Consider the following 20,863-nt stretch of genomic DNA (forward strand, 5'->3'; position numbering starts at 1 on the left):
TTGCAGGTTACTGAACTGAGGCTATTTAATTATGTATCAGCCATGGTCATGAAATGTCACCTAATTATTTATCTAATGGATTAGCGGAGAGCACCCCACTGTACGGGCACAGGGGTGTCAAGGTACTCATGTTGTAAGGAGAACCTGTTATACACTTTAATTTAAAAAGTCAGTCAAGCATTTCAAATGGAATAAGGCCAAGTCCGTTTACTTAACCAGGTTCCTAGATACAACGGGCAGTCATTAGGGCTGACGGATCACAGGATGGGGCCAAATTCCCCCCAGTACACCCTGTGAATTCTGAGGCCTATATAGAGGGTCCACCAGTCACCCCCTGGGTTTCATTGGCACGTGTGCAGTAAGGTGCAGGTCTCCCAGCTCAAGTCTCGTACAGGTTGCCGTTTACTCATTCCTACAGAATCAAAAGGGAGAAACACCATACACGTGTACACATATGCGAGGCGCAGTGGCTGGGAAGCATGAATTGCAGGTCTGCCCAGGGCACGACTAGTGACATCATCCAGGGAACACCGGCCAGCTCTGGTCAGTATTTGGCCCGTTATGCCTTTGCGCGTTCTCCACCCCAAACAGCCGGGCTCTTATGCGCTTGTGCGTTCTCCACCCAATGCTGCCAGGCTGTGGCCTTACCTGTGTTGAGGGGCATCCTCGGCATTATTGGCATGGGCATTGGCGGCTGCGGGTTCCGGCGCCCTTCCGGTTCCGGGTGGCCCGCTGGTTCCGGGTAGCCTCCAGGCTGTGGATAGAAACCTGCAGGTTGCCCATATGGTGCCGGCTGGCCATATCCGCTGGGTGGTCCATACCCGCCAGGCCCTCCGTAGCCGCCGGGTTGTCCATACCCAGCCGGTGGTCCTGGATACAGAGGGTCCTTGTCATTGTACGGCGGGGGAGCGTTGGGGTACGACATGGCCGGCCTGCGAGGTCTGCTTCCTCACGGGGCGGTTCCCTCGGCTTCCTAAACACAGCAAGGAGGAAAGGAAATGGAAAGCCGTGAGAATGAGGTGAAATAGCTCTGTACAAAACAATGATTCAAATTAGTATCAGAGCAGCATACACCCCTACACTTTACGATGGGCCAATCCGAATGCTTTGAACAAGGGCAACACTGCTGGCAGAGTTCTACTATTCACACCTCTAAATCACGTGATGGAATAATGCTGCACGTACCAATCGGAATCAGACGGGCTCTTCTGCTGCTCACCTGAAGGTCGCCATTATGATGTCACTTCAAGCTACTTGTCCACCAATATTGCCTTGCTAGTGCAGTATGCCAACAGTTCAATAAAGAACTTGCTGGGTATTACACCATGGGATAACTTTACTCTATTTACCCTTCTCTGTGACTCGGTAAGGGTTACGGTCAATTATGTCACGATAATACTCTGAACCATATTAAAGACCCTTCAAAACGGAAAAACAAACCGACAATTCCCCGAGTGGAAAAGCCTTTCGCCGAGCACAACAATCACTTTTCAGGGGCCGAATGTACCAGCATTGGATTTCGGGCGTGCAGAAAGTGGCATGCAACTGGGTGGTGACCGGTTGTGAAAAACGTACCTTCACATGTTGCCACTATGGAGCAAAACGCTCTTTGGTGCAAGTCGAGTCAAGCACTCATTCCCAGTTGAGGAACCTTCCAGTACCTTACAAAAAGTCAATCATACAATGACAAATCAAACCCCTTTGGTACCAAACCAATCTTGTAGTGCCCCTTCCTGCAAACCAATCGTTCTGGGCCCACCCACAAAACAATCCTTCCAGGACCCCAACAAAAGCCATGGCAATCAAACCCTTTGGGTACCAAACAGCAAATTAATGTTTGTGTCCCACCCGCAAACCAATCCTTCCAGAGCCTACCCGCACACACCAATCCTTCAAGTGTCCCCAAAAAAGGCATTCTTTCCAGCAGACCGTGGCAAAGCAATCCATTTTCTTAACTAATAAACCAATCCCTTCCAGAGCTCCTATCACAAACCAAACCTTCCAGAGCTCATCACGCCCCAAACCAATCATTCCAGAGCTCATCACGCCCCAAACCAAACCTTCCAGAGCCCACGCCCCAAACAAAACCTTCAAGAGCCCACCCCGCAAACCAAACCTTCAAGAGCCCACCCCGCAAACCAAACCTTCAAGAGCCCACCCCGCAAACCAAACCTTCAAGAGCCCACCCCGCAAACCAAACCTTCAAGAGCCCACCCTGCAAACCAAACCTTCAAGAGCCCACCCCGCCAGAGACGTAGCCAGGATTGTCTAGCAAATGGGGCCTGATGCTAATGTGGTTGGGCCCACAGCACTGACACAAATATCTGTAAATGCCCACACAGCGCTGCTGAGTGGGCATTTACAGATTTTGGGGGGGCCTTGCCCCTCAGACCCTACCCTGCCTACGCCTCTGCACCCGGCAAACCAAACCTTCCAGAGCCCACCCTGCAAACCAAACCTTCCAGTACTTCCACAAAAAGCCAACCCTTCCAGTAACCTACAGAAAAAGCCAACCCTTCCAGTAACCTACAGAAAAAGCCAACCCTTCCAGGAAACTACAAAAAAAGCCAATCCTTGCAGCAGCCCAAGTCCTCTCTACACCAAACCGCAAACTGTGTGCCTGATGTGGCAATATTTAGGGGGCATGAGTGGAGTCATCTCAATGCAGAATGGAGGCGTCGGATGTATACACAGTAGAAATACCGAGAGTGATGGGAATAAGGACAACACTAAACGTGCATAGACAAAGGCCTGTCAGGCGTCCCGGAAATGCACACTTTCCAGGGACTGAGGCGGCTGCTGCAGACCGGGCACCGTGTACTCGCCCAGCCTGCACTCACATTGCCATCTCCATGCCCACCCTGTCTGCATCCGGCGCCGATGCATTGCTGACTGCTGCCCGTTTCATTAGCTGAAGTGTCGAGTCCCCTCTTTGTGCAGGGTGAATTAGTGGGATCGATGGTGGCAGAACGCTTGCTTTGCGAAACAGCCTCCATCAGCAGCACAGAAGCAGAGGGAGCGGAGATCATGGGCTGAGGTGACGCCCCCCACCCCGCGGGTATCCCGACTTGCACGTGCACCCCATCAATGCGGCATCCCCCACCTTTACTGCTATCCCTCCAATGTTCCCACGAACCACCCCCCCACCCCCAACACAGTTCCAAGAGACCCCGTACTGTGGCTACACCGATGGGCCCAGATACCACCTCCTCAACCACTGTCCCCAACATGGTGCCCAGAACACCAGCCCCCCACAAGCATTAACCACTGCTAACCCCACCACAGTGCAAAGCACCCACCCATATTGCTTTCTATACAAGGTGCTGAGAGATCCCCTACTGCTACTCCACCAAAGTGCCCAGGTTTCCTGACACTATTGCTACCCCAATCAATGTGCCCATAACAGTCATTACTACTATCCTAACAAGGTGCCCATGAACACCCCCACCCGCCCACCACAGTACCGCCGCTACAGTGACTACACCGATGGGCCCTGGCACCGCCTCCTCAACTACTGTCCCCCCTCAAAGTACCAAGAGCATCCTCCCACCCCCGCATCAGCCTCTGTTACCCCAGCACAGGGCAAGTCGCCCACCCTCCCGGCTGTTCTAGTTGCTCTGACACGTACTGCTACTCCATCAATAGGCCCAGGCAACCGACCGCTCCACGGCCATCTTGTCTGCGGTGCCAACAATGTTTCGAGAAGAGCCCATCACTGCTACCCCCATCAATGTGGCCTCAACATCTACCTACATCCCACCACGTTCTCCAGAAAACCTGACCCTCCCCCTACTGCTACTCCACTAAAGGGGTTACAACACCAACCCCGCTACTGCCGCCCAACATGCCCAGATATTTACCAAGGTTCCAGGAGACCCCCTTCTTACTGCAACCCCTCCAATGAGCCCAATAACCACACCCACTGCCTCTGCCCCGGTGCCTAGACCACAGCCTCACACCCCCACTGGCAGTAGCCTGTTCCCTTCTGCCAAGATGCAAGACACTGCCACCTCCATATTAGCCACTTCCAAATGGCCCCTGATACTACTCCCCAAGGTGCCAAGTCACTTAAACCTCACACCACCTACGGCCATCCCTCCAAGGTGCCAAGGGATCAGCTCCAACCTACTCTTCTCTACCTGGCTTCCGTAGTCCTACGTCAGCATGGTGCCCAGGCATCGGCTTCACTCGACGGATGCTAGGACACCAAGATGTCCAGACAACCATCCCAGCCTTCCTCCCCTTCTATCAATACAAACTGAACGGACACCCACACCCTCCTCTCCCCTAACAAAACAGAGGATAGCACAGGGGCAACGCGCTGGTCTTGGAAGCAAGACCACGCAGAACAGAGGTTTGAATCCCTGATACACGCTTAGAAACCGATCTCCTTTACGGCATTAGGTGCATTATAAAAAAAACTTAAATAAAACACTGATATTGCCCAGAAATCTGTCTCCCTACAGGGCCAGCCAAGCTCCAAGATGCCCAGACACACTCCAAGTTCCCACCACCACAACCCCAAAAGGTACCCTGCAACCTACCCACCTCTGTGGCTACTCAAAGCCATGTGACCAGGCCTCAGGTAACATGCTCTATGGGTTCAGTGGGCAGCCCCATTGCTTCACCTATTAAATATCAGCCATCTCTGCAAAGACTACCCATCATGCCGGCTATGACCAACATAGACGCTTGTTTAGAAAGTTGAAGCCGGTTCACTGGGAAATCCGTTGATTGGACGCAGATCAGGTCAACCCTGGTATTATAGATGGGGACACCCAAAGACATTGAGCTCTCAAACATTCTCCTGTCCATCTCAGCCAGTGGCTCCCTGCTATGGAACGGTATTACCCAAATTGACCTTATACAATTCACCTTTTTTCCTAATTGACCTTCTGCACAATTGACCTTTATGTTATTTTATATATGTATTGGCTTGGGATTATAAATATTATAAGGGGATTGGGTGGGAGGGTGCAGGTTTTTTTTGGATTGGGTGTGGCGCTGCAGGGGGTTCCCCCCACATATAGGTCCTAACTGACCTTTTAAATTAGGTCAATTCTCCCGAGGTCAATTGTGAAAAGGTCAATTGGTATACATCCTATGTAACAGCAGCTGTACATCCATCTGCAACAACATGCGCCATCCCACTTCATGGAAAGTGCTGAAGAGGCGTGCAGTGGCAACATTCTTCCCCCCCCCCACTCATCCCTCTGTCCTGATCCTTTCATGTCCACAGGCAATTGCTTGGCGTGAACTGTTGCATGCAGCACTGCAGAAAAATAATTATTTACAGAAGATGGTGGGATCTGGAGCAGTCGCAGGATTGCAGACTTCTGTTTGAGTCGGACGGCGAGTACGAGTCATTGGAGGCGGGTGGGCGATGCATTGAAGACAGGTGAGAGGGGAATCCGGATCTGCCAGAGAATGCTGATGGCAAATTGTGGTTAATTCCACTTGGCACAGGACGGCCGAGACAAGGTGCCCAAGGCTTTCTTGTGGATAACCAGCTGATCCAGCAGATTGTGGTGTTCTTGGGGAAGGAATATAGTTTTGCAGTGTACGGTAAGTGCCTTCTAAGCGTGTATGTGAGGTCCAAGGCTGGTGGAGAGCGGTGCAGTCCAGAAGATGTGAACCAAAGGCGGCTTGCCAGCGATCCGAAAGTCCAGGTCATGGTCAACACAGAAACCATCCCTATGGAGGAGGAAGGTGGTAGCGCCAACACCACCAGAAAGACCTGGGGAAAGCTGCTGGATCACAAGTCTACAGTGTGGTTCCATCAAGAGGTGCTGTGACCGGTATAGGCAGGATGTTCTAGCTAGGTGTTGTGTAGGTGGGTGCAATGTCAGAGGTTTCATGCCTCGTCGAATGTACGTTTTCCTAAAGTTCTGAAAGGGACAGTTGTGTCAGTTAGTAGAAGGAGCTGGCCGGAAGGGTGTGTGGAGACCAGTGTCCATCACGCAGTGGCGTCGCCAGGAATCAAATTTAGTAGGGGCACAGAGGGGGCCAAAGACAAAAGTAGGGGGGGGCCAAAGACAAAAGTAGGGGGAAGAACATGGTCACTGCTCGTCCTAGGTGGAGGGGCACAAGGGGGGACACAGGGGGGGCACAGGGGGGGCACCCGCGCCCCCTAAACCCCCCCTAGTCACGCACAATGTGACTTATAAGCCTATCATTCCTAACGGTCTCAACCCTGAGCGTGCTAAGGACAAAAGGACAATAAAGCACCACATTTATACTACTTACCTGGGCCTTGTGACATACACGCTTCACTACACAGGACATCCCAGACAGATGCAGATTAAGAGAAGTCAAGCTGGTGAAAGTCCGAGACAAGTGCAGAGCGGCAGCTCGCAGACCTGCAAACACCACCTCAAGAGCACAGAGTGGAGAAGAGCAGGTACCCAAGTGGCCGAGGAGTAACGCTGGCCAGCACAGCCAAGGAATACGCACCAGGGCATGGACCGTTAGACAATGCAGTCAAAGAGAATTCTACATGTGGGGAAGCAGAGCCAAAAGTCCAACAGGAAACCAAGAACGTGCTCCAATGAGAAGTGGTATGTTGCGAAAAGGAGTGAATGGAGAGGGTCAATGGACATGGAACCTTTGCATTTTGCCCCATAAGGGAATGAGAAATCTGGTGGTTCATGGAACACTGCATGCTGGGAATTGGAGCCCTATCTCACAGGAAAGGCGGCCTCGCGCATCCTTGCCACCCAAGTTGTGAGCTACCTGAAGATGGTATAGTCCCCTTAATTCCCGTCTCCTCCCTGATTCGGAAGACAGGGAGGTGTGGACAATGTGTGGAGTACTACAGGGGTCAGCCCCACCGCCCCTCATTTTCCAAAATACAAGTCAAAACCCTTACAGGACCTCATGGCAGACCTTTATGTAGGCTACCATTGTTATTGTATTTGTATTAAATTTATAAAGCACTTCCGCTTAAGCGCTGAACAAAAAGAAAATTCAAATGGTACAATTTCAAATGTAAAAGCCAATCAAAAAAAGAAACAAATGGAATTATGAAGAAGACAGAAGAAAGCATTTTAGTCGAGAGCGAAAGACAGGCAAAGTGGAAGACAAATGAATTAAAATAGGATGGGAGTTCCAGTACTTGGGACAAGAAGAGCAAAGGATCGGAACCGGGAAGAGGAACAAGGAGGCTTAGCACAGCAAGAAGAATTAAAGACTGAGAAAGTAGAGGGAATAGAAGGAAATAAGAGGACAGATAAGGTGGAGCAAGAGCATGGAGAGATTTAAAAACAAAACATACAAAGTTAAAGAGGAGGAGCGATTCAAAGGACAACCAGGACAGCGAGAGAAGAGCGTAGAGGAACGGAGGAAGAGAAAGCAAAGCTCGAATTGAGAGACGGTAGACAGAACAGGGCGTGGCCAGCTGATATGCACAACGAGACCAACAGTAGAGATGGGAGAGAAAATGAAAGCAGAGATGAGGGTTTCAGAAGCAAAGATAAGAAAGGGTGAATCTTGCAAACCTTGGATAGATGGAACCGACAATAACGGGCAGTAGAGTTAATGTGATGAGAAAGAGGGGAAACAAATGTTACGCCTAGATTGCGAGCAAGACTAGAAAATGGCAATAAAGCAGGAAAAAAAGGAGAGGGAAGTTAGGTGAAAAGAAAAGAACATTTTATGCTAATGAGACGTTTGCAGAGAACGCCAGACTGGACTTGAAATGTAAACATCATCATAGCCAGTATCAAATGCTGGATGGAGGGAAACTGGCTCATTGGCAATAGTTTAAAAACCGAATTAACAGCAGTAGGCAATCCAATGACGCATAAGAGGAACGTTCTCCCAGATTCCCAATAGATGGCACAGACTTCCACTTGCCCAGAGTAAACTGCTAGGAATGTCCTTGGACCCTAGACGAGAAGTCTGCTCAAGTAGCCCATCCTATAGCAACCCTAGACAAGATGGGTCTTCTAAAATAGCCCATCCTACAGCAACCCTAGACAAGATAGGTCTTCTAAAATAGCCCATCCTATAGCAACCCTAGGCCCGCAGCCCGTCACTCAGAAGCCCAAAAAAATGAATTTCGAGGGTCCCCACAAGGCTCTACAATACCTCAAGGCTAGATTCAAGCTGTGGTGCGTTGCTTCCATCGGAAGCTATCAACTGTCCCCCCTCCCCCAACCCCATTTCCCTGCAGTCCTTTCACTGCATTTCACGGGCCGTTTCACAGTGGTAAATTAAGTATATGCGTGTGCGTAAAGGGGTAAACTGGGGTTTGGGGGTGATGGGAAGGCTGACCTCTTACAAAAAAACATAAAAGATGAACAAACACTGGTAGAGGAAGGCCTCAATTGCCTAGCTGTTGCTCAATACATGACACGACATGCACATTGGTTAGTCTGACTGACACGTTTTCGTGGGTTCTCCGTTCTTTTTATTTTCCATGCGTCTTGACGCTCCCACGTCAGGACGCCTCTCGGACCTTTCCTCTATACCACAGAGGGTTGCCCACGGTTATGAAAGAGGTTCGCAGGAACCTGTTAAATGTAAAGAGTCACTGTATAGTAACTTGGTGATCGTGCACAGGATTAGGTGGTCGTTGAAGGAGCACCAACAGGGATTAATTAGCTGGAACCCAAGTTAATAGTCTACAGCAAAACCAGGGTATTAAACTAGGGTTCTAAGAAATAAACCCCCCCTTCAGAAGTCGCCAGCGATGGAAGTCCACGGGAAAACCAAAGAAGTCCACGGGAAACCAAAGAGGGGACGAGAAGGAACACCAGGGAAGGAGAACCTCGAGGTTCAAGTTGGGCCTCATGCTGCATGATGGGAACAGCAGTTCAAGTGCTGAAGTGTCCCATAAAGAGTAGGAAGGTGTACTCGGGCACTTACTGGGAATTGTAGTCTAAGTACCAAAGGGTCCAAAAAAAGACTGACAGAAGGCGAGCCGTGACACTGCATTGTGGGAAGCGTAGTCGTAATTCTAAGCATTCCATACTGACTTGGGGGAAAGGAAGTTCAGAGACAGAACAGTAGGCAAAGTACTAAATGGTCTACAAATGGCTGTGAGAAGAAAGCGCTCTGTTGGAAACAGAGCCATAGCCCCCACAAAGATTATAAGAGAAGAAAGCTCAGACACTGAATTCTGGGAACTGTAGTTATCATAGAAAGTGTCCAATAAACACTGCGAGAAGGGACACAGACACTGGGCTCAGGGAGATGTACTAACCATGTGTTTACATGAGATTTCGAATGCTTAGACCAGACATCTGGGAAATGAAAGGAATTTGGAAAAACGATAAGAGACTTTCCATCATCAAACCAACATCCTTAAAGGATTAGGGCATTCTCTTTTCAAAAACGACAAAATCTTCACAGCTCCTATCTGCGCACCCACAGAAGCTAGCTCCAAATGGTAGATATTCTCATCACAACATAAAGAAGCAATTTGTTGCAGCATACATTTGCAATTTTGGACTTCCTGAAAATTGGGCTTTTGGTTTTTTTGCACTGAAACGTGAAATGTGTATGTTGGCGCACTCATGCATATTATCGCTTCTACCGAAAAGAGCGGTTCCTCCTTCTGGTTGTAAGCAATGCCATAGCGAGTTCCCGAGGTCTTCAGTTTATGTGGGTGATTCATGGTTTATCTAGAGTGCTGGGTTTAGCTATAGTGCTTGGCCTATAAAAGGTGCTTAGCCGGCACCACCCACCACATGCTATGTGGGCTCCATCCAGAAGCAGCCATTGTTGGAGCGAATGGCCCTTCTTCAGACTGTAATCTGAACAAACATGAAAATAAAAGAACATTGTATGCGAATAGTATTGAGAATAAAAGGGGGCTGTTGAATTACTAGCAGAGATGAAAGACGGCCTGGCCACAGAATGTATAGTGTTCAGGCGCAGACAAGGTTGCTTTGTCAGTGACAATGTGACAGCTAGACTACATTTATGACAATTTAAAAAAAAAGAAAATAAATAAAAGCACTGTAGGGTAGGTGGGCGTCTCCACCAAAGCGAATTTTCAAGGGAGAGCTTATAACTAAATCTGAACCAAAAAAAAAAAAATAATAATAAAGTACGTTTTCAAGGTCATTCTTTTAACACCATCCGAAACAAGAGTCACGTTTTGTATTTCTCCGTTAGAACCACTTTTGCTCCCAATTACCAAATATTGCTTTATAAAAAAAATTCAAACAAATCAGACACCTGCCACTCCAAATCCGTTTCTGGGAATGTTGTCAGTGTTACTCAAAAATGACTGGGTACTTGCCCATTTCAGCGCACCGCAAACGCTACAAACATCTCTGCACTACTCTTACTCCAGACTTCCAGAACACACTAAAACACACAGCAAACACTGCTACGAAACGGTCAGTGTACTCGCAACAGCAGAGCCTTTAAGTGGGCCACGGCTAGCCAGAGCAGAGTTCAAGCAAATCAGACACCTGCCACTCCAAATCCGTTAATGGGAATTTTGTCAGTGTTACTCAAAAATGACTGGGTACTTGCCCATTTCAGCGCACCGCAAACGCTACAAACATCTCTGCACTACTCTTACTCCAGACTTCCAGAACACACTAAAACACACAGCAAACACTGCTACGAAACGGTCAGTGTACTCGCAACAGCAGAGCCTTTAAGTGGGCCACGGCTAGCCAGAGCAGAGTTCAAGCAGTGTCCAAAAAATAAAAAATAAAAACAGCTGAAGAAAACATGCTTTTTATTTATTTAACGTGCTCTTTAGTTTACAAAGAAACCTTTTACTATCACTGCCTCTTTTTAGTTAAAGGGAGCCGTGGCTGGAGGGCAGCATTGCAATTAAGGAAATAAAAAAAATAAAAACACACAGGCTGTTTATAAACGCCATGATAGCAAATACGTCCACCTCTTCAACGGAAGACCCTCCAGGCATATAGAAATACAGCAACAAAGACTGGCCGAGTGCCCGGATGGCGGGTACATGTTTTCCACCAGACACAGGTCTACCAAGATGAGATTTTTGCAGGGACAGCAGATGGGGAGGGGGCCACGGGAGTCCTGCGGTGTCGCTCAGTGCCTTATCATTTGTCACAGGTAAAAGGGGAAAGAGGCTTGGTAATTAAGAATGTAGGGAGTTGGGGAGAGTGAAAAACGAATTATATATTTTCGGGCTCTATTTATCATGCAATTTGTCCACTTTTCAAAATCTCAATGAACTACAAAATGTTAGCCCTGCAAAGCAAAGTCAAATATTAACGCGCAGTAGAACTGACTAGATGTGGGTTTGATCGGGTCAAGTACCTACATTGTAGATGCGGCTCAAATCCTAGCTTTGCTGATTCAACCGTGCGTGTGTGTGTGATCCTGGGCAAATTATTTAATCTCACAGTGGTTTAGCTTCCAAACTTGGGTGTCCCTAGACGTGACACAGTTGGTGTATTAGGCCTACAGTGAAGCATTGACAAAGCCAACAGGTTATAGCTCTTGAAGTTTTTTGATGGAATGTATTCAATATGTAAAGAAAGGCTTGTTTCTAAATGTGTGGGTTACCTGCCCCTAACCCTTCAAAAAAGGGTAATCTCTGGTTGCAGGTGAAGAGAGGGTCCCAGGAATGCCCCTCACTCCCATGAACATGATGGCCCGAATAGTCAGGACGTCCAAAGTCACTCATTCGGACACAGGTGACAACAGTGATCGATCCAAACACCATAATGGACTGCAACGATTAAGTGCTGAGAAGCCACTGTGCTGACGTCATTAGTGACACCACGACATAGCTGCACTAGCCATGAAGAACACTCGCAGCGTTTCACAGTTTACACAAACACTCAGTCGCACACACAAAGAACATGCTTACACAGCTCTGTAGATAGAGGACAGATACATATAAATACTGTCAAAGCTTTTATTATTTTTCTTATTATCCAAGAGCAGCAACACTAAATGCAAGGCAACAAGAGATGCTGAGCAAGCTTGCAGATGCTTATGGCAATTAACTCTATGGGACTTCCAGAGTACATATGGAGCCTTGTAGCACCACGTATGAGTAACCTATAGGAAATCACATTAGTCTAAGGAAAAACATAGGCGGCCTCACGCTGCAGGAAAACAGAATAAATCCTCATAAATGATGCAGACCCAAAGAGCTCAATTTTGTGGCCCACGACCATGTGATGCGGCCGAACTAGACAATGGGTATTCACACGTGGTGGGAAGATGAGCCGTTCTCATGAACCCAGACGAGAAGTGAAACAAATGTTGCAACATGGAGCGCACTCTCATAGGCAAAGATGATATACTAACAGATACATTTGGGACACATATTCACTTCACATCACCTTGAGAAGTGCACAGATGGCTGAGAACCGAATCGGGTCCCGCACCTGGGGACACCAGTTCCAACCAATTAGGAGACAGAAATCCAGGGGTGGCCAGCAGAGGGCAAGGGCCAATGGTAAGCGTGCAACAATGTAATAGATAGTTTCATGGGGAATGGGTAGGCTAGTCACCTGAGATGAGACGCCCAACCAACTAAGACACCTATGGATGATCTATAAATGATACTACTCCAAGCACCCAACCAGAAAAGGGGATAGGTTTTTGGGGGAGGGCCCAGGTGATGATGCCATTTGGTATCAAAACTGTGAAGCACTCCTTGTGAAATTGAGAAGTACTGGAGAATCGCGATTGTCCTTTATGGTCCCTGTCGTTTTTTTGTAATAAACGAAAGTTCTAACTTGCCGTTGGCGGAGTCCTCCATTTATTCTGGGGAAAGGGTTGTTGGGCTCTTGGGAGTCAGACGGGTAAGCTCCTAGCCATCCCCAGACCTCTGGCATACCATGTTTTCTCACCAACGTAGGTGCCCCTTACCGAAGCTGCATGCTGCCATTTGGATCATGCCCGGTAATCTTAGGTCAACGCCCCTTGTCAGAGCCCCCTCCTCGATTTTGCATCCCTCTCAAAGCACTGGGCAGCAGGTTTGCATTTTAGCGTCTTGAAGACCTATGAAAAGTCAAAACTACAAACACCATAATACATTGCTCAAATGAAACAAGCAGTGGGCAAGCTACACACGTCTGACATTGTAAACTATACAAACAAGTAAGTCCATTTCTACTTGGCTTCTCATATACACAGCTACTAACGAAAGGTGGGCCAACGGACGCGAGTAGGTCCACCAGGCGGCTGTTGCGATAAAACAATGTGTTTTGCAATAATCATTTTATGCACAGGAGCAGTAGAGCCCACACCGCGTGCCTCACCCTCAAAATAAAAACCTGCTCTGCTACTGATAGGTATGATCCAATTCTCAACACAGCGCCTTCACTGCGTGGGCGGATTACACTCGAATGGGGAGTGCTATTGAGCAAGAACTTTACGGTAAGGAATGCAGGCCAGGCACCGAGCAACTCATGGCATGCGGATGACTCATCAGTTGGCTTCTGGGAGTGCGAGTGTTTGGTCACTTCGAATGGGATACCAGCAAAGGCAAGGCCAAATGTTTTGGCTTGTGTGTAGGGATTTTGCAGGCAATCTTCTGAAAAAACTGTGTCCAGACCCACCGGTATTTGCCTACAAAAAAAAAAAATAAAAAAAAAAGAAGGAGTTTGAGGAATAAACTAGTTATATCTGATCATATGGTTACCCCCCACTTACCACCAGAAATAAAAGTAACTTACCCATGGTATGTATGCATTGTCAACACCGCAATAACATTCCTCAAGTCTACACAATGATGTGCCCTCACATTGGAAAAACGATTTTTCTTAGAAATGTTGCAACATGAAATATTGCTAACGTAGTATATGCCATTAAATGCCCTTGCGGGCTATATTATGTAGGACTGGCAACAAGGAAAGCCAGGATCAAGTGGTCCGAACATAAATCCAATGCGGGAACAGCCAACATTAAATCTCCTGTGGCAATACATTTTGCAGAGAAAAGACAGTCTCGCAAATGCAAGGTAGAATTTCAGAAGTAGCCAAATTAGCAACAGGAGGCAGCTTGCCTATATGGCTAGTGCAGCGCGAGGTGTTTTGCATTTATAAATTATCCGCACCGACACCCAAAGGGTTTAATACAATTGGGATTGAGGAGGTTTCCTATAAAGTGAAATTAGAAAATGCAGCATGTGAAACTGATGGCTTCAATGACAACAGAATTACACATGTTCAGTGCTTGACAATTAACAGCGTGATTCATCAAATTATTTGCGTGAAAAACGCAAATTTGTGCGCCTTTCTGCCCGAAAATCCCTGTTTGAAGTATGGGGATTTTCGGGCAGAAAGGCGCGCAAATCTGCGTTTTTTCACGCAAATAATTCCATGAATCAGGCAGTAAATGTCTTCAGAATGACTTGCGTGCAGCCCACAGAAACCCAGGGGTGGACGGCAGAGGGCAAGGGGCAATGGTAAGTGTGCAACAATGTAATAGCTAGTGTCCCGGGAGGATAGCTCAGCGGCAACGTGCTCACCTTGGAAGCAAGACGACACGAAGCAACACAGGTCAGATCCTCGGGTCCGCGCTTAGAAACCTCTGGGTATTTAAGCGCGTTATAAATACGCATCTCAGACAAAAACAATTATGCAACTAAAAAACAAACAATTCCTGTAACAGCACCTCGATGCCTGCGGGCTGTGTGAGCGCTTTATAAAAATTAAATTAAAAACATTTTTAAAAATAGTTTTATGGGGAATGGGTAGACTAGTCACCCGAGAGGAGACGCCTAATCAACTAAGACACCTATGGATTATCTATAGGTTATACTACTCGCACATCTCCAACATCAGAAAGGAAGTTCATTGGCTCCCTATCCGTGACCTAATCAAGTTATGCTCACTCGTCATCACACAGAAATGCCTCTCCAAGACAGCCCCATGCTACTTATCAGACAAATTCACCAGACAAAGCTCATCCAGACCTACCAGATCCCCATATCTGCACCAACTTAACATTCCAAAGTTTAACCTGAAAACAGCAGGGGGAACAAGCTTCCATGTGCTAGCAGCGAAATGCTGGAACGCACTTCCCCTGGCAATTAGAGCCGACGCCTCGTTTTGGTCGTTCAGAGCCCAGGTGAAGCTGCTGTTCACGTCTCAGCAATAGCCGGTTATCAGACTTCAGCACATTCTCGCAACCTGTAAACTGTTATCTATAGCTGCGGACTACTCTGTAACCCTGTCTTCAGAGAACTCTCACACCCGGTAATTCCGTGTCATCTATAGTTGCGGACCACTCTGTAACTTGGTCAGTTTTGTAACTATTTATGCTTTCTACTCTCGGGACCATCCTGTAACGCGGTCCCTCATGATATTTGTATTTATTTATTTATATAGCGCACCAGGCCCAGGGGCAACCGGGCGCATAACTTGGATACAACATGATAAATGCATAACATGGCAGTATAACAATGTTTTTACAGTAAAATTACAAGATTTTGCGATCAGGAGAGTAGCAGTAAGAAGCTAAGCAGAATGCAAAAACAAAAGGTAGGTCAGAGTACAAATAGGGCAGTGAGCAGTGTTAGATGTCTTGGGAGGACAGCCAGGCTTTGGTAAGGTGTTTGAATTTCAGGAAGGAAGGTTCTGCTCCCAGCTCATTAGGGAGTGAGTTCCAAAGTTTGGCTGCCAAGATAAGGAAGCTGGTTCCACCTGATCTTTGGAGATTGAATCGTGGGATGACAAGGCAGTTGGCTTGGGCCGATCTGCGAGGTCTAGTGGAACTATGGAGGGCAAATCTGTTAGTCAAGTAACAGGGTGCTTGGTTGTGAAGGCATTTATGGGTGAGAGCCAAAGACTTCAAGGAAATGCGGTCTGGGATAGAGAGCCAGTGAAGGTTACGCCTAGTGTCAGATATGTGCTGGCGCCTGGGAATGTTGAGGGCCACTCTAATCGCATTGTTTTGGACAATTTGTAACTTATTTAAGTTACAATAATTGGTACCAAGGTAAAGGGCATTACAGTAGTCGACCTTGGACAGTACGAGGGTCCTGGCCAAGGTCACACAGTTAGCTGTAGAAAGGAACGGGCGACATGCAGTAATAAGCTTACAGGTATAAGCTGCTGCTGATGAGACTGAGTTAGTTTGTCTAGTCAAGGATAAGGTCGAGTCAATGTAAATCCCTAAGGTTTTCGTGTCCTTAGCAATAAGGATGGTATTCCCATCAATGGTGAAGGACTTAAAAGCAGGGTCGAGTTTAGTGAGTTTTTGTGGTGAGCCAAGAATGAGGAGCTCTGTCTTTTCATCATTTAGACACAGTCCGTGTTGAGCCATCCAAGCTTGGATAACCTGGTAGATGGCGTTGATGGCGAGGGAATCAGTAGTGTAGTCACCTGTGATAGGGATTAGTATCTGGGTGTCGTCCGCGTAATTGGTATACGTGACACCCAGATGGTCCAGAATATCAAAAAGGGGTTTGGTGAACACGTTATATAACGTGGGCGAGACACAGGACCCTTGAGGCACGCCACAGGAGCCCGGAGCAGGTGGGGCGGCTGCTAGTGGAGAGAACACACGCATTGTTCTATTATTGAGGAAGGAACTGATCCAAGTAGAGGCTTTGTCTGAGAAGTGAACAGCTGATTTGAGGTGGTGACAAAGAATTTTATGATTAACAAGATCAAAAGCAGCCGAGAGGTCCAGGAGAAGTAATAGCGCAAGTTTGCCTTTGTCTTTGAGATCTTCGATCTGCGTTTTTAAAATCGATAAGGGCAGTTTCAGTGCCGTGGCGTGGCCGAAACCCCGATTGCCTGAGTCCCAGAAGTTTGTTTGATTCAAGGTATTCTTGAATTTGTAGGTACGCCGCACGGTCAAGGATTTTTAGTAGAAATGGGACAGTGGTGATTGGCCTATAGTTTGTAGGTATGCTGGGGTCCAAAGTAGGTTTTTTCAGAAGCGGGATGACCTACGCATCCTTCAGGTTGTCCGGAACAATCCCAGAGCTAAAGGAGGAGTTGATGAGCGTAGTGATGAAGGGTGCTAGGTCGTGCGCTGCTTACTTAATAGGCGCAGGACAAAGGTCACCATGGCAGTTGGAAGGTTTAAGGCTAGCGATGATCTTTTCCACTTCAGGAATGGAGAGTGGAGAGAAGCTAAAAGGAGTCAGAGTCAGGGATATTGTATTGTCCTCTGCTATCCATCATATGTGCAACCGTCTGTAACCTATTTTGCTTCTCAAGTCTTATGTGCCCAGTTAACCCAGGGTTTGGCTGCGCTATACAAATAAATTAAACTATCAATGAACATTTTTAAATGGCAAGAGTAGGTAACCGTCTGATGTTCTACATAATATTGGACCATAAATTGCTTAGATGAACTGCATTACTCACGGTAATGGAATTTCTGATGCTTGTATCTTCTTAGATTAAAAATACAGTTAAGAATGTAAAAATAAGTGCTCAATAATAGGTTTACATACTGGGAGTTAGAAGTGGAGTACTTGTGCTACATATTTTTACGGAATTAGGATTTCTGCACAAAGCGATTCAAAATATATTCTTTAGTATTTCCGAGAGGACTTAATAGTCTGATAAACAACCATTCACAGTCAACTTAAGTCCTCAACTATTCAAACATGGCAAACCATATGCTACATACTTACAAGAGTAACTCTCTAGTTGTTAAACAGCATTGTCCTTATATGGGCAGTGTGGAGATTCCCGCAATTTTGGCAAAATTTGACTCGGAAGCCTGAAGTCAAGGAAATTAGAGGTGTGGAGGAAGTCGTAGCAAACCCTTCATCGGGGGTAACTTAAGTCATGATAAATTGAAGAAACAATATTGATAGATGACTGGAATGTTGAACGGTAGTGATCTTAATGGATCTTTCATTATTCACATAGTCCTTTGGAAGCGAAGGATTGCTTGACCGTCTCTATACAGTGTACAGATAAGTATGGAAGGAAAAATGTATTACTGTGGGTCTGTCTCCATTACCTATATAACCCTATAGGTGGGGTCAGTGGATCCTAAATTGCTAATGGAATAAAAAGATTGTGTTATGATGTTTTACAACCTTACATTTTTTGGGGGCAATAAAATAAGGACGTTAGATGTCACTTTCCCTGAAGAAGGGACACGCAGAGTGCTCGAAACGTGTTGAACATAAGAATATTTCCATATATTACTGTGGGACAAACAGAAATCAAAATTTAATTATTTTGGCGCTCGTGGGGGATTTGTGATTTATTTGTAAACCTGGTTATCTCTAGCATGTTTAATGTGTATTACATTGTATTCCTCTGTATAAAGCAAACAAGTAACATGAAATTTGGATGTTGTATATGTTATGATACTTTGCATTTACATAGCGGCTTATGTACCATTGGTATGGTCTCAAGACACTGGTAGGTTGAACGCCCTTGGGAACCGAAGTTCAAGTCAGAGAGAATAGAGAGTCAAAGTTTGTGCGAGCACCGGATATGTGTGCAGCTGGTGTGGCATTCGTGTGATAGCTGCTTCTTAGCGGTAGGTGTGGTGGTTGAGAGATCATGAGTATGTGTTCGTTCTGGCAGGTTGTTTTCCAGACCGATTCTGGCTGCGTTAGGCCTGAGGAGAACGCCTAGGCAGGAGGGTGTGTAACCAGCAGTGTTTAGTTAGGGTGATGGGGAGTATGAGGCAAATGATGGTATGAGAACAGCAATACCGAATGGTGTCATAGTATCGCTGTGTTCTAGTTGAGTGGTGGTGTTAAGACGAGAGTAAGCGTGGCGATGTGATATGGTGATTTACCCTGGGTGCTTGAGATCAACCCCACTCCAATGGTTCCATGCACTCCAAACGGTTCCATGCAAGTCACGCCATTCTAAGCGCTCCAATCTGTTCCATGCGCTCCAAGCCATCCTATTTTATGATCTGCTCCTTTCATTTGTTCTACCCACGTTACCTTTCTCCATGCATCATCCTTCCACATACGTCATCTTCACACGTTCCATCCACTTCACTGGTTCCAGCCATTTTACACGTTCCACCCAGTTCATCCGTTCCACCCAGATCATCCATTCCACTCACATACCTCACTCGTTCCAACTCCATACTTCTTCCGTTCCAACCACATTTTCACTTGATCCATCCACTTCACCCGTTCCATCCACATACTTCACCCATTCTATTTAATCCATTCCTTCCTTATACTTTATCCATCTCGTCCTTATACATCACCCGTTCTTCCAGATCCATCCTCCGTTCCTGCTACCTACTTCACCCATTTCTTTCCCTTACTATACCCGTTCCTTCCAACCACTTCACCCGTTCCGTCCACATACATCATGCATTTACTCGACACCCGCTCCGCACTCGTATCATACCCTAACATCTACTCAACACCCTACATCTGCTCAACACCATAACACCCTACATCCACACCACACCACACCCTTATCTGGTCCACGCTCTCATCTGCTCCACACTCATCCGCTCCATGCCCTCATTCATTCTGCGCACTCACCCGCTCTACGCGCTTCACCGACTTCACCCGCTCCACTCACGTCATTCATTCATCCTGCATTACCGGTTCAGCCCATGTCACTTGTCGCACGCACTTGATCCATTCCGTGCTCTTCATCTGTCCCATGCACTACACCCTTCTCATGTACTCAAATCGTCTATTCTGTACTTTCCATTTATACCATGCACTCTTACATTCCATGCCATCTGTCTGTGCACTCATCCGTCTCCTGTATTGATCTTTCTATCTTCACTTTATTCCTTTCGTCCATTTTGTTCCTTTCGTCCATTTCAATCAATTCACCCATTTCATTAATTTCGACCGCTTTACTGCTTTCGTACAATTTATTCTTTTATCACCTTCACTGCTTTGATCTACTTTACTCATTCTATTCGGTTTGTCCTTTTTAGTTTACATTGGAGGTTATTCGTTTTCGATTTCTCGCATGGATCTTGAGGTTGTATTGTTATTTGTTTTATTGTTATTTATGATCTAGTAGTTTGGGTTAGTTGAATTGTTATCCACTTTAATCCTCACGTCCACATTTATCCTCTTGTCCATTACATTTATTTCCTCCATTTCATTAATTGCAGCCACTTTACTGCTCTCGTACAGCTTATTCTCATCTACTTCACAGGTTTTATTCATTCTATTTTGTTTGTTCTTTTTAGCTAACCAATAGAGGTTATTAGTTTTCGATTTCTCGCTCTGATCTTGATGCTGCATTGCTATTTATGATCCAGGTTTTAGGGGAAGAGCCACGTTTTCAGTAATTTGCAGAAAGACATGAGGTCTTCAGTGAGTCGGATGTGGGGTGGGAGTGTGTTGCACAGCGTGGGGGCCAAGGCGGAGAATGATGATCCGCCCAACCTGACCGAGTTTGTTTTTGGTATGACTAGGTCGGCCGAGCTTGATCTTAGAGTATGTGCAGGGTGATAGGGTTTTAGTTTGTCTTGAAGATATTAAGGTCCGGTTTTATGCAGTGCTCGGTGAGAAATGCATAAGGTTTTGAAGGTCACCCTTCGGGCAACCGGAAGCCAGTGCAGAGTTTTTAGGGCTGGGGAGATGTGGTCTCTAGGGCCAAGCGCTAGTAGCAGTTTGGCTGCGGCGTTTTGTGCTCTTTGTAGTTTAGTCAGTTGGTATGCGTGGGCTCCGAGGTAGAGGGGTTAGCATAGTCCAGTCTCGATATAACAATTGATTACACCGTGGTGTGTCTGTTGGGAAAGGAGAGGTATGGAAAAATGCACCTAAGAGTTTTAAGGTGGTAGTGGCAGGACTTTGAGATGTTGTTGACTTGGCACAAGAGTGTTAGGTCAGAGTCTAGGGTGCATCAAGGTTTTTTACTTAATTAGAGGGGGTCAGTGTTTTGCCCATGGCAGATGCCCAGGGTAGTGGGTGTAGAAGAAGTTTGGTGTTGCCACATACCATGATTTTGGTTTTGGAGGGGTTTAGCAAGAGGTG

The 20,863-nt window shown here is 46.7% G+C and overlaps 1 protein-coding gene across 2 annotated transcripts in view; it reads right to left on the bottom strand.

The window, feature by feature from the left end:
* The window catches only part of TMBIM1 (transmembrane BAX inhibitor motif containing 1), a 280,929-nt gene that overhangs the window by 143,625 nt on the left and 116,441 nt on the right, over nucleotides 1–20,863 (bottom strand). For both annotated transcript variants that reach the window (XM_069616828.1, XM_069616829.1), the window contains exon 2: nucleotides 649–973. In XM_069616828.1, the coding sequence (XP_069472929.1) occupies nucleotides 649–925 (277 nt within the window). In that variant the 5' untranslated portion in view covers nucleotides 926–973. The remainder of the gene's footprint in view (nucleotides 1–648; nucleotides 974–20,863) is intronic.

The sequence above is a fragment of the Ambystoma mexicanum genome, chromosome 9, assembly GCF_040938575.1.
Source record: "Ambystoma mexicanum isolate Mex_15411 chromosome 9, UKY_AmexF1_1, whole genome shotgun sequence".
Taxonomy (NCBI): domain Eukaryota; kingdom Metazoa; phylum Chordata; class Amphibia; order Caudata; family Ambystomatidae; genus Ambystoma; species Ambystoma mexicanum.